This window comes from Mytilus trossulus, unplaced genomic scaffold (assembly GCF_036588685.1).
Source record: "Mytilus trossulus isolate FHL-02 unplaced genomic scaffold, PNRI_Mtr1.1.1.hap1 h1tg000050l__unscaffolded, whole genome shotgun sequence".
Taxonomy (NCBI): Eukaryota; Metazoa; Mollusca; class Bivalvia; order Mytilida; family Mytilidae; genus Mytilus; species Mytilus trossulus.
In genome coordinates, this window is record NW_026963292.1 from 1,429,737 (window position 1) to 1,443,273 (window position 13,537).

At 30.8% G+C, this 13,537-nt stretch overlaps 2 protein-coding genes across 4 annotated transcripts in view; one reads left to right on the top strand and one right to left on the bottom strand.

Annotated features, from left to right (window-relative positions):
- Window positions 1-524: 524 nt before the first annotated feature.
- Window positions 525-9,760, bottom strand: LOC134699335 (CD2 antigen cytoplasmic tail-binding protein 2-like). The gene is made up of 4 exons (XM_063560946.1): window positions 9,567-9,760; window positions 4,647-4,768; window positions 2,717-3,272; window positions 525-767 (listed from the first exon to the last, which is right to left on the bottom strand). Exons 1-4 carry the CDS (start codon window positions 9,733-9,735, stop codon window positions 550-552), a joined length of 1,065 nt encoding a protein of 354 aa, XP_063417016.1. The 5' UTR covers window positions 9,736-9,760; the 3' UTR covers window positions 525-549.
- Window positions 9,327-13,537, top strand: part of LOC134699302 (SANT and BTB domain regulator of class switch recombination-like) — a 33,999-nt gene continuing 29,788 nt past the window's right edge. For 2 of the 3 annotated variants that reach the window (XM_063560909.1, XM_063560911.1), the window contains exon 1: window positions 9,918-10,033. The gene's annotated coding sequence lies outside the window, so the exon portion shown is untranslated. Of the gene's footprint in view, window positions 9,435-9,917; window positions 10,034-13,537 lie in introns of those variants that run through there. The other variant, XM_063560910.1, reaches the window with a different exon arrangement.

Consider the following 13,537-nt stretch of genomic DNA (forward strand, 5'->3'; position numbering starts at 1 on the left):
TTTGGGCCAAATTCAAGTTATCATACTGACGACTGGTTGTTTTCTGAACATATTAAATTTCTTTTAGCCTTGCTTGATTCATCAGGATCTCTTGGCAGATTTTTTTTGTACCTCATACTTCAATTTAGATATGAGAATCAACTATTTACATCTCAAAATGATATCCAGGGTAAATAACTCAAACTAAATAATGTTGTATCAAAACATAACTATCATATAAATTTATATATCATACCCTATAGCGTGTTATTATCGCGGATAGAACAAAATCGCCAAAAATAAGTTCTGCCAAATTAAAGGTTTACATATGCATGCAAAGGTATCGACTAAACTTTTAAGTCGGCTTAAATAAAAACTGCCAAAATATTTTGTATATACCTTAAAATCAATGAAATCTCAACATTTTACGACACGAAAATAACATGCTTTACAGTATATAATGACTGATAATCACTAAATAATTATTAAACAATTTATTAGGTTATTTTTAAATTGACACATGATTTAATGATAACATGGTTGTAATGATAATTGATTAAGACTTGAAATTCATGTATATAATTCAAAATCAATTCTTTTAGAGTTATAAAATTGTCCATCTGCTCCCACTTTTCTAACAAAGACTCCATCAGGAAAGTAGTCCTCCTCTGCCCAATCACACATCTGTTGGCTAGTGTATGGACCATGGATTTCTTCTTTATCTTCATTTTCCCATTTATATTCCCACTTGACCTCATTTGAATCCTCTTTGGAGTCTCCTCCTCCACCTATCAATGATAATAAATAAAATTTACACTTTACACTTCATACATATGATGCATTTCTTGATTTATCATCAACAGGAATGGCACCAAAACTTTAAAGCCAAGTATGTATACATCCTGATACGTAGGGAGCTGTAAATATGTGTAAATAATTAGCTAATTTGCACCTGTAAAACACACAAAAATTTGAAATCACAACCTCAGTGTTGACTGTAATATACAATGTAGTTAAATAACACAGTCAACGTGGGAGGCACCTTGGAATGATTGGTTTGTATATATTATATATACATGTATAAATAACTATTATTACATATATTTACATTTGATTTTTTGTTAACGGAAACATATTTGTGATGCACCTTGTTTCGTTGCCATGCCAAGATAAAAACATCATTTCGCAGAATTTTCTTTTATGTGAAATTTTACAATGAAAAATATATTGAAATGGACCGATTTGTTTATTTTCCTGTATACTGTTGATTCATTAATATTCGTTGGAAACCAATTTTCGTGGATTTCATGGGCACAGTCAAGCCACGAAATTAAATATTCAACGAATGATAATTTTTCTATAGGTTTGTATGCAAACTTCAGCAAAACCCCAAAATTAAATATCCATGAATATGCAAGTTTTTCTTAATCCACGAAAATTGGTAGCCACGAAAATAAATGAATCCACAGTGTTGTATCTGAATCTTGGCCTTTGTAAACTTGGGATTTTGATGTCGAAAATTGAGAATATCTGGCAGTATAAACTAGAGGCTCTAAAGAGCCTGTGTCGCTCACCTTGGTCTATGTGCATATTAAACAAAGGACACAAATGGATTCATGACAAAATTGTATTTTGGTGATGGTGATGTGTTTGAAGTTCTTACTTTACTGAACGTTCTTGCTTCTTACAATTATATCTATAATGAACCTTGCCCATTAGTAACAGAGAAAAATATTTGGTAAAAATTTACATAAATTTACCGAATTAATGAAAATTGTTAAAAATTGACTATAAAGGGCAATAACTCCTTAAGGGGTCAATTGACCATTTAGGTCATGTTGACTTATTTGTAGATCTTACTTTGCTGAACATTATTGCTGTTTACAGTTTATCTCTATCTAGATACCTTAAAGATGATTGTGGCCAAGTTTGGATTAATTTGGCTCAGTAGTTTCAGAGGAGAAGATTTTTGTAAAAGATTACTTAGATTTATGAAAAATGGTTAAAAATTGACTATAAAGGGCAATAACTCCTAAAGGGGTCAACTGACCATTTCGGTCATGTTGACTTATTTGTAAATCTAACTTTGCTGAACATTATTACTGTTTACAGTTTATCTCTATCTATAATAATATTCAAGATAATAACCAAAATCAGCAAAATTTCCTCAAAATTACCAATTCAGGGGCAGCAACCCAACAACAGGTTAACCAATTCATCTGCAAATTTCAGGACAGATAGATCTTGACCTGATAAACATTTTTACCCCATGTCAGATTTCCTCTAAATGCTTTGGTTTTTGAGTTATAAGCCAAAAACTGCATTTTACCCCTATGTTCTATTTTTAGCCGTGGCGGCCATCTTGGTTGGATGACCGGGTCACGCCACACATTTTTTAAACTAGATACCCTAATGATGATTGTAGCCAAGTTTGGTTTGATTTTGCCCAGTAGTTTCAGAGGAGAAGATTTTTGTAAAAGCTAACGCCGGAAACCGCCAGACGCCAAGTGATGAGAAAAGCTCACTTGGCCCTTTGGGCCAGGTGAGCTAATAAGTTGGTTGTAATGCCGAACAGCCGTTTTTGTGTATTACTGCTTTGCGCTATATATTGCGATTATACTTGTTGACGATTATACATGTAGGTCATCATATTAGAATGTATATCAGTTTTGTTTGCAATTGCCTTGTAATAACATATCTTTTAACCATATCTTGTCATGCTTGTAACAGTACCTACCTTTATCTTCCTTTGTTTCAGATTTCCCAACAACATCTGATTTAGTTTCCTCAGAAAACTTCACTGATTTCTCTCCTTTTTTGGAATCAATACTATCAGCAAACATATCTAATGCATCGTCATCATCAATACCTTCAGGAATAACCGTCCGTGAATCTTCTGATGATTTTGTTGCCTTAGTAACAAGAAAGTTTAACTTTTCACATGTTAATTCATATGCATCCATATTCCCATTAGAGATCAGTCTATTGGCCAATTCAGTCAATTTCTCAAAATTTATCTTATCTTCCTCTGACTGAACATCTTTAAGTTCAACTTTTTGTTTTTTCAGCTTTAGACGTTGACTTGCAGAGAGTTTCTCGCCTTTTGCTCCCAATCTCCTTAATGCTTTTAAGATTGTCTCCCCTGGTTTTAGAAGATTTAAAAGTTCTTTGTAAATCTCTGTTTCATCTAATGGTGTTTCCTCGTCAGATTCATCATCATCATTTTCATCTTTTTTTGTTCTTTCCTTTATTTTAACCCAATCTATATTTTCTATCCAGCTGTCTTTAATGCCCTTTAAAATATAACAATCATAAAATAAACTATTAAAATAAAACTTTGATTATAGACCCTTCTTTTAAATTATGTGTCATCTTTTGCTTTTAGGTACAAATGTAGTAGTCAGCTTGTTCATCAATGGACTGAGCACACTGCACATTTTATCTAGATAAGAAAAGGAGGTTTGTGCACACATAAAACAGGTTTTCTTATATTGGCATACATCATCTTATTTATAAATTTATCGTAAATTATCACATATCTGTTATGAATACCTTAGATTTTGCATATGCAATAACCTCAAAATTGCCCAAGGCAAAAAAGAGATATTGATATTGTGCCCTGTTCCTAATGATGTGACGTCATTGCCTCCTAAACGACACGTTTGTGATAGATTGCTCAAGATTTTACCTTTTATGTATCATTAAATTGTTATAATTGACCTTTTTTCTCTTTTCTGCAGAACTTAAATATGTGATAAAAAGATTATAACATGTCTTTTCCATATTGGCCTGGGGCCGATATGGGAGTTTCGGAATGATACTAGGGCCAATATGGAAAAGGGCATGTTATAATCTATACTTATCTGTAAATTTTCTTGTTTAAATGGTGTTTTAGTTTGTCATATATTGGCCTTTAGGAGCTTGCTGTGTGATATGAGTTTTTCAACATTGTTGAAGGCTGTATAGCAACCTATAGCTGTGATCTTTTACTTTTATTGGTCTCTCAGAGTTGTCTGATTTTTAATTCTAGCGTCACTGATGAGTCTTTTGTAGACGAAACGCGCGTCTAGCGTAATTATTAAATTTTATTCCTATGATGAGTTTATCTGATACCACTTCTGCTTATTATTCCCCTACTGATGAGGTTAAAAAAGACTTTAGGTTTGCACTCTGTCTGCATGTCTGCCTGTCTCAGATTGCTTGTTTTTATATGACATGTATGTAATACAACCACTTTCTTTTGCCATTACCAAGTCAAGCTATATGGACCATGTAGTAGTCCTTGTTGTTTGCCTGCGTTTGTTTTTTCTGAGGTGTTACCTTTATAAATTATTGTCTACCTATAACTTGTTTTCAAGAAAGCACATATATTTGAAAATTGTCAAGGCTATGTTTTGTACATTTTTACTAAAGTTGTATAATTTCAAAATATATAAAAGGCATCAATTAAACCAAACTATACAATTAATTCTCTGTAATACAGGTATTTGGCATAAAAAAAAATTTGCAGTACAATGTATTTGAAAAAAACCAAGGAATTGTCATGATTGTTTGTATCTGGAATAATTATGGAATTCTGATCAATTTTCCAGAATTCAAAATTATTCCTGATTAAATATAATTCCATGTTAAAAAATGATTTATTTGAAATTGATCTCAATACAAACCTGCTTCTTATCATGGATATACATTCCCTGTTTATCAAAATGTCCTTCCTCTAGTTCTTCTTTCATATTGAAGGGTGTAATTTGTATTTCTCCATCAAAATCCATGGTGCCATCTTCCTGGCCTAAAAAAAGACAAGAAGAAGTAAATCAAATTGTACTTTTAATCTAAATCTCACCTATTTCTGTATATGCCTTTAAACATTAAATCAGTCTAATGCCTTGAAATCTTTGATTTTTTTGTTGTAATGTACATTTTGAAATATAGCATTACAAACATTGTAATACATGTACTATGCATATGGAGTATTTTTATACCTTCAATGTAAAAAAAAATGATTTTTTTTTTTATTTATGATGATTGATTATTGTTCTTTTAATGCCACTTTAGATCTGTTTCTTGGCAGCCAGCTTTTATTGGTGGGAGAGTGCCAGGAGAAAACCAGTGACCTTTGATAGGAAAACTGACAATCCTAGTCAATATTGGAGTCCAGTGCATCAACAAGAGTGGGGTTTTGACTCACAACCTTAGTGTGGACTGATTAATGATTACAGTAGTAACTACTTTCACCAATCGGCTAGAGAGGCCCCAGATTCACATAGATCTACATGTACATATGAATATGTTTGTTTTTGGATAAATCTAGTTTTAACTCCAGTCTGGATACCAGAGATGTGTGTGGGAGGATGAAAAGCACCCTACTGATTAGTCCAAATAATTATGCCTTTCAAGACGTCATTCAATTCAATTCAATTCAAAGTTTTATTTAGAGTCGACATTCAATAAACAACACAACACAAGCTCTAGTGAGCTTTTCAAATCGACTTAATAACAAAATACAATACACACACAATACAATACACACATACAAAAGTCATGAAAACAACACAATTTTGAACATATAATGCATAGTAAGATACTGTAATGACATATATAAGTTAAAAGCATATAGTACACTTAAAACATAGCACAAGTTAATAATAAGATTGCACAAATCAAATAGTCACACAGAAAATGAAAGTAAAATAAAACAGGCATAAACACTATATGCATGCACTGCAATGGCATGAGCTGTTACTTGGATCCCATGTTTGTACCAATTTTTGGAATTGGTCAAAAGATGTTTCCACTCCACAATGGTTTGGTAGCTCATTCCAGATTTGTGAAGCATTATAGCGAAACGGTCTTAAGCCATACTTAGTAGTTAAAACTCTTGGGAGTACTGCTGTTTCCTGTGATCTTAAATCATACTTGTTAATTTTTATATCAATCAAATCATGAAGGTAGCTCTGACTTTTTCTGTGAATTATATTATTTTAAATGTTTCTATTGCAATTGTTTTTATTCTTCTTATTTTTAAAGATGGTAATTAAGATTTTTTCTAGCAATTTTTCGTAAGGAATATCATAATCTTCATAAATGATTCTTAGAGCTCTTTCTTGATTTTTTTTCCATTTTATAATATTTTTTTTCACTACAGTAGTGCCAAATTACTGGACAATAGTTAAATTTCGAAAGTATGAATGAGAAGTATGCTGTTAACCTACCTGTGTACAGTCAGGGGTACTACTTGTACAAGTGTATTTAATTTACTTGAAGAAGTGAAAAAAATATACACATATAAGTAAATAAATAATGTTTGAATAATGTCCCCTTAATTTTCTGAAAAATTTACTTGTATGATCTAGCCTGATTAAATATTTACCCATACGTTTTAGAATAATTAATTGTCTTATTTCAGAAATATGATTGTTAAAATTTAAGTCCGAATCTATAGTTATTCCAAGAAGTTTAACATTTTCTTCACAAGAAATTTTGGTTCCATTTAAATTAAATACAAATATTGACCATAATTTGGTATTTGGCCTTTGGTTTCTTTTTGTATCCTTTTTTATAAGTTCTAAAATTTTAACTTTTATTTTGTGGGTTGTGTTCGTGTTAGAATAGTATGAATGGAACAATTGAGTTTTTTGAGAAAAAATTAATACATTTTGATTCACCGTTTACGTGACATGAAACCATACAGGAAACCAATCTTTATTTTCTTTATTTTGCACAATATAATCCAAAAGGCATAAATAAACACCATTACTAGTGTTACTTGCTTCATGTTAATATTTAAAATCTATTTTCAATGTTATATTAAAGTTTTTTTTAAACCTGACAGGAAACCATAAGAAACCGAAAGCATTTTTTTAGTTTTATTTTATTGCAAAATCTGCTTAAAATAATCTGAACAGTATACTTTTTCTTAAAATCCATCTTAAATGTAACAGTATTATAAAACTCCTAAATATGTGCTTGTTTTGAAAACAATTAGTACAATTTATTCAGAATTTTCCATATTTTCTCCATTGATACAGGATACCATAATCGTTGTATCTTGATGTTTAAGCAAACAAAATGTATTTATATTTGGTTTTGATATTCCAGTTATATACAATTTATTCCAAATCATTGGCAATGTAACATTCTTTAAATCCAGTAAAGAAAAAAACTTTTAACTTGGAATTAAAATCTTTAAAATAGGCACAATGTGATACTTGTGACCTGTACACCATCTACATGGTTTCCACATTTTAACCTACTTTAATGGGCTAAAATCAATAAAGTACTTCCTTTCAAGTCATGCATGGTAAAAGTTTACTTCTCCTTTGACAAGTTTATTGCGTTTCTGATAAGTGTTTGCAGAACATGAATAAAAAATATTAATTAAAAACTGTGACAGGATTCCAACTTTGTACATTCTAAGTGTAACGGTATATTAACATGTATTTGTTATTAAATTATATTTATTCACCTAAAATATCCAGTAATATTTACTGCTGAAGTTAAATCAATCCAACGAGCATTGGTACAATGATAACAGAAGTAATTTCGATTGATTTTTCCAAGGACTCTTCACGTCATTATCGGGAAACGAAGTGTGTTCTAACGTCTGTCAAATATGAAATCGATTTTGTCAAGTCATTGGGCATTTATTTTCACACAGGATCGTATGTAACATTATGCACATAGGAAAAATAACAGACCACCGGCGCAATCTCTTTGACAATTGTATTTTTCTCTTTTAAACAAGACGACACAAGTCTACAGATTATGTTTGCTAACATCCCGTTGGAAACAAAAACAATGTTTAGACCTAGTATTTCGTTCATCCGGCCGTAATGGCGTTATCACATGTTAGTCACGTGTTTCACGTATGACCGGAAATGGTTAGAACTTAAGGACAAAAACAATTTTAATAAATAACTGGACTTCTGTTTCTTGTATGTAACGCAAAACGACAACGTAATTTTCTTACTTAATTATTACGAAGATCAAAACAAGAATGTAAATCATCTCGGATTTACCTGTTTGAACATCTCACAAGAGATCATTTTGCATATTGTTTTTAAGAATTCTATTACAACAAAGCAGATTACATCATCTAAAAATTGCGTTACGAAATCGGACACAAAAATCACACCACTGTTCTTACATCTGCTACATAAATACTTATAGTTCTCGGCATTTTCTTCTCACTATTCTTATTGGTCGATGTTCTTTGTTATTTGAAAGCAAAAGTTACGAATTTGCCGGTGACGATTATCTATAAATCAGTCAGCGTTATGCTCTTCGGAAGCAATAAGTAACGCGAGAAACGACACAAAAATACGGTTGTAGAATCTTTGAAATTCGTATATTTTAAAAAAAATTCTAGGGAAGAGTAGCATACATGTACACTTGTATGTTGATAAAAATAATGGCATCTTTAGATGTAGTTGCAACTTTTCTTACAGTAATTCACATTTTATCACTTTTCTATAGTTATAGGAAACGGAGCCCAATAGCAAATTATGGTCCATATATCATGTATATATCAAAATATGTTTATTTGTTTTTTCTCAATGGTTATAGCCTGGAATTTGTCAGGATTAGCCTTCATTAAATTTATAGAAAACCAGTTTATTAGATTTAAACTATCAGTTTCTAAACTTTCAACAACTTTATCTAAATTTAATTATGATCACTGTATGATACAGTGTTGTCATCAGCAAAATTATAAATGGTGCTTTTTTGTACAAAATGAAATATGTCATTTATTAAGACATTGAAAAGAACTGGACCAAGAATTGACCCTTGTGGAACGCCTTTAAACATAAGATCCCATTCGCTGTAAGAACTTTCAATTTTAATACGTTGTTTTCTGTTTTCTAAATAACTTTTTAATAATTTAAGAGAATTTTTAGAAATTAACTTCCAATTTAAGTAAAAGTAAATTGTGAGGTAAACAATCAAATGCTTTAGATAGATCCATCAAAATTGCAGCAATAAATTGGTTCTCATCCAGAGCTTTTTCCAGTCTTCTATTATTTTAATAAGTGCAGTTTGGCACATAAAAATCATAATTATTTGAACTACCTATAGTCCAAATAATTATGACGTTTGGCAAGGCTATTTTCATTTTTTTTCTGGGACGCCCAGAAAAAAATTAAAAATATCCTTGCCAGACGTCATAATTATTTGGACTAGACTACCTACTGACAAAAAAATTACTGATGTACTGTAAATTTGACGTCTCGAGTGAGAATCGAACTCGGGACCTTCAATATCATTGATAAATACTGTAGCTATCGGTCTAAACCACTAGACCACATATCACATAATATTGATCATGTTGATAGATGTATAAATTGTGAGGCAAATGTGAATATTCTTGTACAGGGAGATAACTCTTCACGTTTTTTACCACTAAAGTCGTACTGGTCTGACATGGAAGTCATTATTGATATTTAAGAATATATGTGGTAAATTTTCAGAGATTTGATTTGAAATATGTATCAAGACCACAAAATAGTGCTGTGATCTTGATAAAAACATGAAAGGAACAAGTGTGATACATTTGTAGATACGAGTGAAATTCCGAGTTGCTTGCAAACCTTCAATATCATCTTCATCCAAAATGTCATATTTTCCAGTGTTTTCATCTTCTTCGTCACTATCTAAGGAATGTTTATCTTTGAATCTACGGGCTGCTTCGTCGTCTAAATCTTCGAAATCTCTCAAATCCTCTTCGCGGTCTTGTTCAAATCGTTTTCGTTTCGACATTTTTAGAATTTTCAGAATCTGGATTTTCAGACAAAACGAACTTAGACATATTGAAAATATGATTGTATATACAAATTTAAACGGAATGGCACAAAATTTTCGACTCAAAGATTTATGGTTTTCATATTTTCAATCTCCTTCTTAAAAGAATTAACGAAAAAAATCAAACAAAATTTGATTCGTTTTATTCATTGTGATCAACAAAATTTCGAATTGTTTTAAAATGGAAGAACGCACTTGGTTACTGGAGTAGAACGGTCGTATTTAGGACACTTCATCCCATTTAAGGCTGTTTCACGTAATAAATACTAGTCAAACATTTTTCTTTTGCGGATAAATCTTAAAGATAAAACAAGTATCTACAGTTTGTGCATGATTCTGTTTTAGGCAAACGTTTAAAAAAAAAATCCAAGAGGGTCTGTGAACTTTTATCAATAATGTCATAAATGAAAACATATTAATGCATTCACCCTGAGGCTTACAATAAAGACCTTTTAAGTATTTGACTCTTCAGGTATGTTTGTGCCTAATACACTTTCGCACCCAAGACGCTCGCTACTCTCACATTTGCACACAAAGTGCTTTGCAACCTACATGTTCACACCCAATTTTAAAGCAAATTCTAGTTGAATAATAATAAAATCATGATTGTTGTTTAAATTAATTTGATGTAAATACTGCATGTATTAAGCTTGGTATGATTATAGAATAGAATATCTTTTATTTCCATAAGAGGTACCCTCAAGGGGCATAGTGCATATACATTCATGACAATATATAGTTACAAACAATTACAAATACAATATCTACCAAGTATTAAACAACGAGTGATTGATCAGTGCACACAGGATCAATCATCAAAAATTCATGATTCATCAAAACTAAAATTTTACCAACAATTTCATAATTCAAAGCAGCGTAGTTCTTATGTTGATGTTCTAAGTAATAGATTAGAAAGGTCATCTCTGTGTAAAATTAGATTGAGTGCACACAATCTTGCTATTGAAAAGGGGCGATATCTAGGTTTAGCCACCGACGAACGAGTTTGTAATGTATGTAAATCAGGTGAGGTAGAAGATGAAAATCACTTTTTACTGAAATGTGAAATTTTTTCAAACTATAGATTTAACTTTAAAAATAAGATATTAAATATACTTCCTACATGTTGTAGTGAAAATCAGCTAAATATTAATAGTTGTATTAATAGTAATTCTTTAAAAGTCCTGAAAGTGACTAGTTCTTATATACATAAATGTCTGATGTATAGAAACGAGATTTTAGCTTCTTATTTATAACATATTTAAATACTAGTAAATGTATGCTGTATTCATTGTTGTAATGCACTGTAATATGGGCCTTTGCCAATTATTGTAATTGTGTTTGTGCCAATAAAATATTTGTATTTGTATTTGTACAATAAAGCAAAACAACAAAACAGTATGCTTTAAAAAGTTAGACATTTTAAATATTACTTACAGTATCCCAGTGTTATATTATAAATGTTTACTCAAGGCAGGTGTTTTAATAAGAAATAGCCAAGTTGTTTTAAAATATTAATAGACTTACAGTTTAATAGCCAAATAAATTTATTGACCATATCCAAGGAGTAAAAATTTTTACATTCTTTAAATATCAGATCAAATAACATGTCTCTATCCTTAGAGTATACAGGACATTCTATAAGAAAATGAAGTTCATCTTCCACTTAATAATTATTTAAATCGCATTTATCACAAATAATTTCACTTCTAATTTGGAATATCTCCCAGTTTCAATTTTAAGTCTATGAGATGAAATCCTGAATTTTGTGATAGCTTTTCTCAAATCAAAATTTTTCAAGATATTTAAATAATTTTCTTTACAAAATGATGTTTTAAACTGACAATATGTTCTTAGTTTTCCTTGGCTATTTTGGCTATAAGCATTTTCCCAAGATTTGACATAGGATACTTTTAAACATTAGAGTAAAAAAGATTTTAAAGGAAAAACACTAAAGATAAAAGTCATCTTATCGCTAACACCGACTGACCCGGCCGCTTGAACTTTTGACGTCAACAACAATCACTTTTCCATTGTGGCGTCAGATATTTTGTTTTATGACGTCAAAATTTTCCGGGAACCTGTCTGATATCCAGTAATGGCGGACAAATAGCGATAAGGTGTATTGTTTTTAAGTACTATGACAGCTTGAAAAAAACACTTTTAAGAATCTCACTTTATTTTGAAACAATGAAATAAAGTTATAGTAATACACTAACCAAAACATGATAAGAGTTATTCAACACAACAATAAAAAAACATTGACAGAATCTTACTTTATTTAGAAAAGAATTATTTTATTTTTTTAACAATCATGACAATAAACAATCCAAAACATTTTTAACTATTTATTCAACTAAAAAAAGTCATTTACTCAATTTATTTTGAGACAATGGCAACAAAACTTAAAGGAATACACTTGCTAAAACTTGATTACAGAGTCATTAAACACAAAACCAATAAAAAATGGATTTGAACATGTAGCATGTGTAGGGTGCGAATGGACTTTGGGTGCGAACCTGTAGGGTGCAAATGTGATTTGGCACGAACAGACCTGGATTTGAAACTTTGCACCCCTACAAAATCATACCCAAAAATCCAAGTGGGTCTGTGAACTTAATTCAATAATGTCATAAATGAAAATATATTGATGCATGGACCGTGAGTCTAATTATAGTCTTTTAAGTATTTGACTCTTCTAGTAGTATTAAGCAATAAACAGGCTAAATTATTTGAACTTGGAATTATTTTTAATTATGAAATTTGCATAATTTCTTGTGTTTAATTTTTTTAATAAATTCCATGTTTATTTGGTATTACTGTATAATTTTTTGAGCGGTAAATAACACTTTCCATATAATATATTTTGGTTAGATAGTGTTATGCGCGGCACAGTACATTCTATTGAAAATATACTAATTTCTTTGTAATAGAAAGTGTTACATTTCAGTACAGAATAAACATGGAATTTATTAAAAATTGCAATAAAAAGAAATCAAGCAAATTCCATAATTAAAAATAAGTTCAAATAATAGCCTGTTAATAGTTAAGAATTTTGCAGCCTCCAATAAACGTATTTACACTTTTGGTATTTAGCTGAATTTGATCTTTAAACAACCATAGATCGCCTCTAGCCTGGGGTCCTGGCTTATCTTGTCAGTATAGCCAGGCGTGTATCAATTTACTGCCTGTCAATGATTGGTTAATACTAATTTTGTCGCGCAATATTGTTTAACATCTGTATCCAATCAATTCTTGTTTTAACATCACTTAGTAAAAATTAGACTGTAATAATTTTTCTTTATGAATTGATGTATAGTGTTATCATATCTAATTATTAGTATGATGATAATTAGTAAGCAGAAAAGGGTTCATTTTTATCAGCAATCGCCTGGTGAGAAAGTTCACAGTTTAAGATTTCACATGACCAAGGTGTGAATTGGTTCTATTTTGCTGGTTTACATCAAACATTAAAATTGATGCAAATATTTATTCAGCCTCACTTTAGATTCAGAGTCAACTGGCACTAATTCGATCACATGGTATTTGTTCCCTACCTGGCCCTTGCGACGCCCAGCTAGATTGGGCCAGATCCCAGGCTAAGATTGCCTCTTAGAACTGCTTAACTCTTTAATATGGACAACATGATTGGTGAAAGAGAACAAAAACACAAGTAAAACAAAACAAACCTTGCAAATTGAAAAAAATGAATTGTACGAAACAAAAAGTTTTGACAGTATCTGATACTAAACCAGAAATAAAT

Coding starts and splice junctions, on each gene's coding strand:
- LOC134699335 (XM_063560946.1), bottom strand. CDS start 9,735: ATGTCGAAACGAAAACGATTTGAACAAGACCGCGAAGAGGATTTGAGA. Junction 4,769..9,566: donor GGATGAAGATGATATTGAAG/GTTTGCAAGCAA, acceptor GTCTTTTTTTAG/GCCAGGAAGATGGCACCATG. Junction 768..2,716: donor TGAAACAAAGGAAGATAAAG/GTAGGTACTGTT, acceptor TATCATTGATAG/GTGGAGGAGGAGACTCCAAA.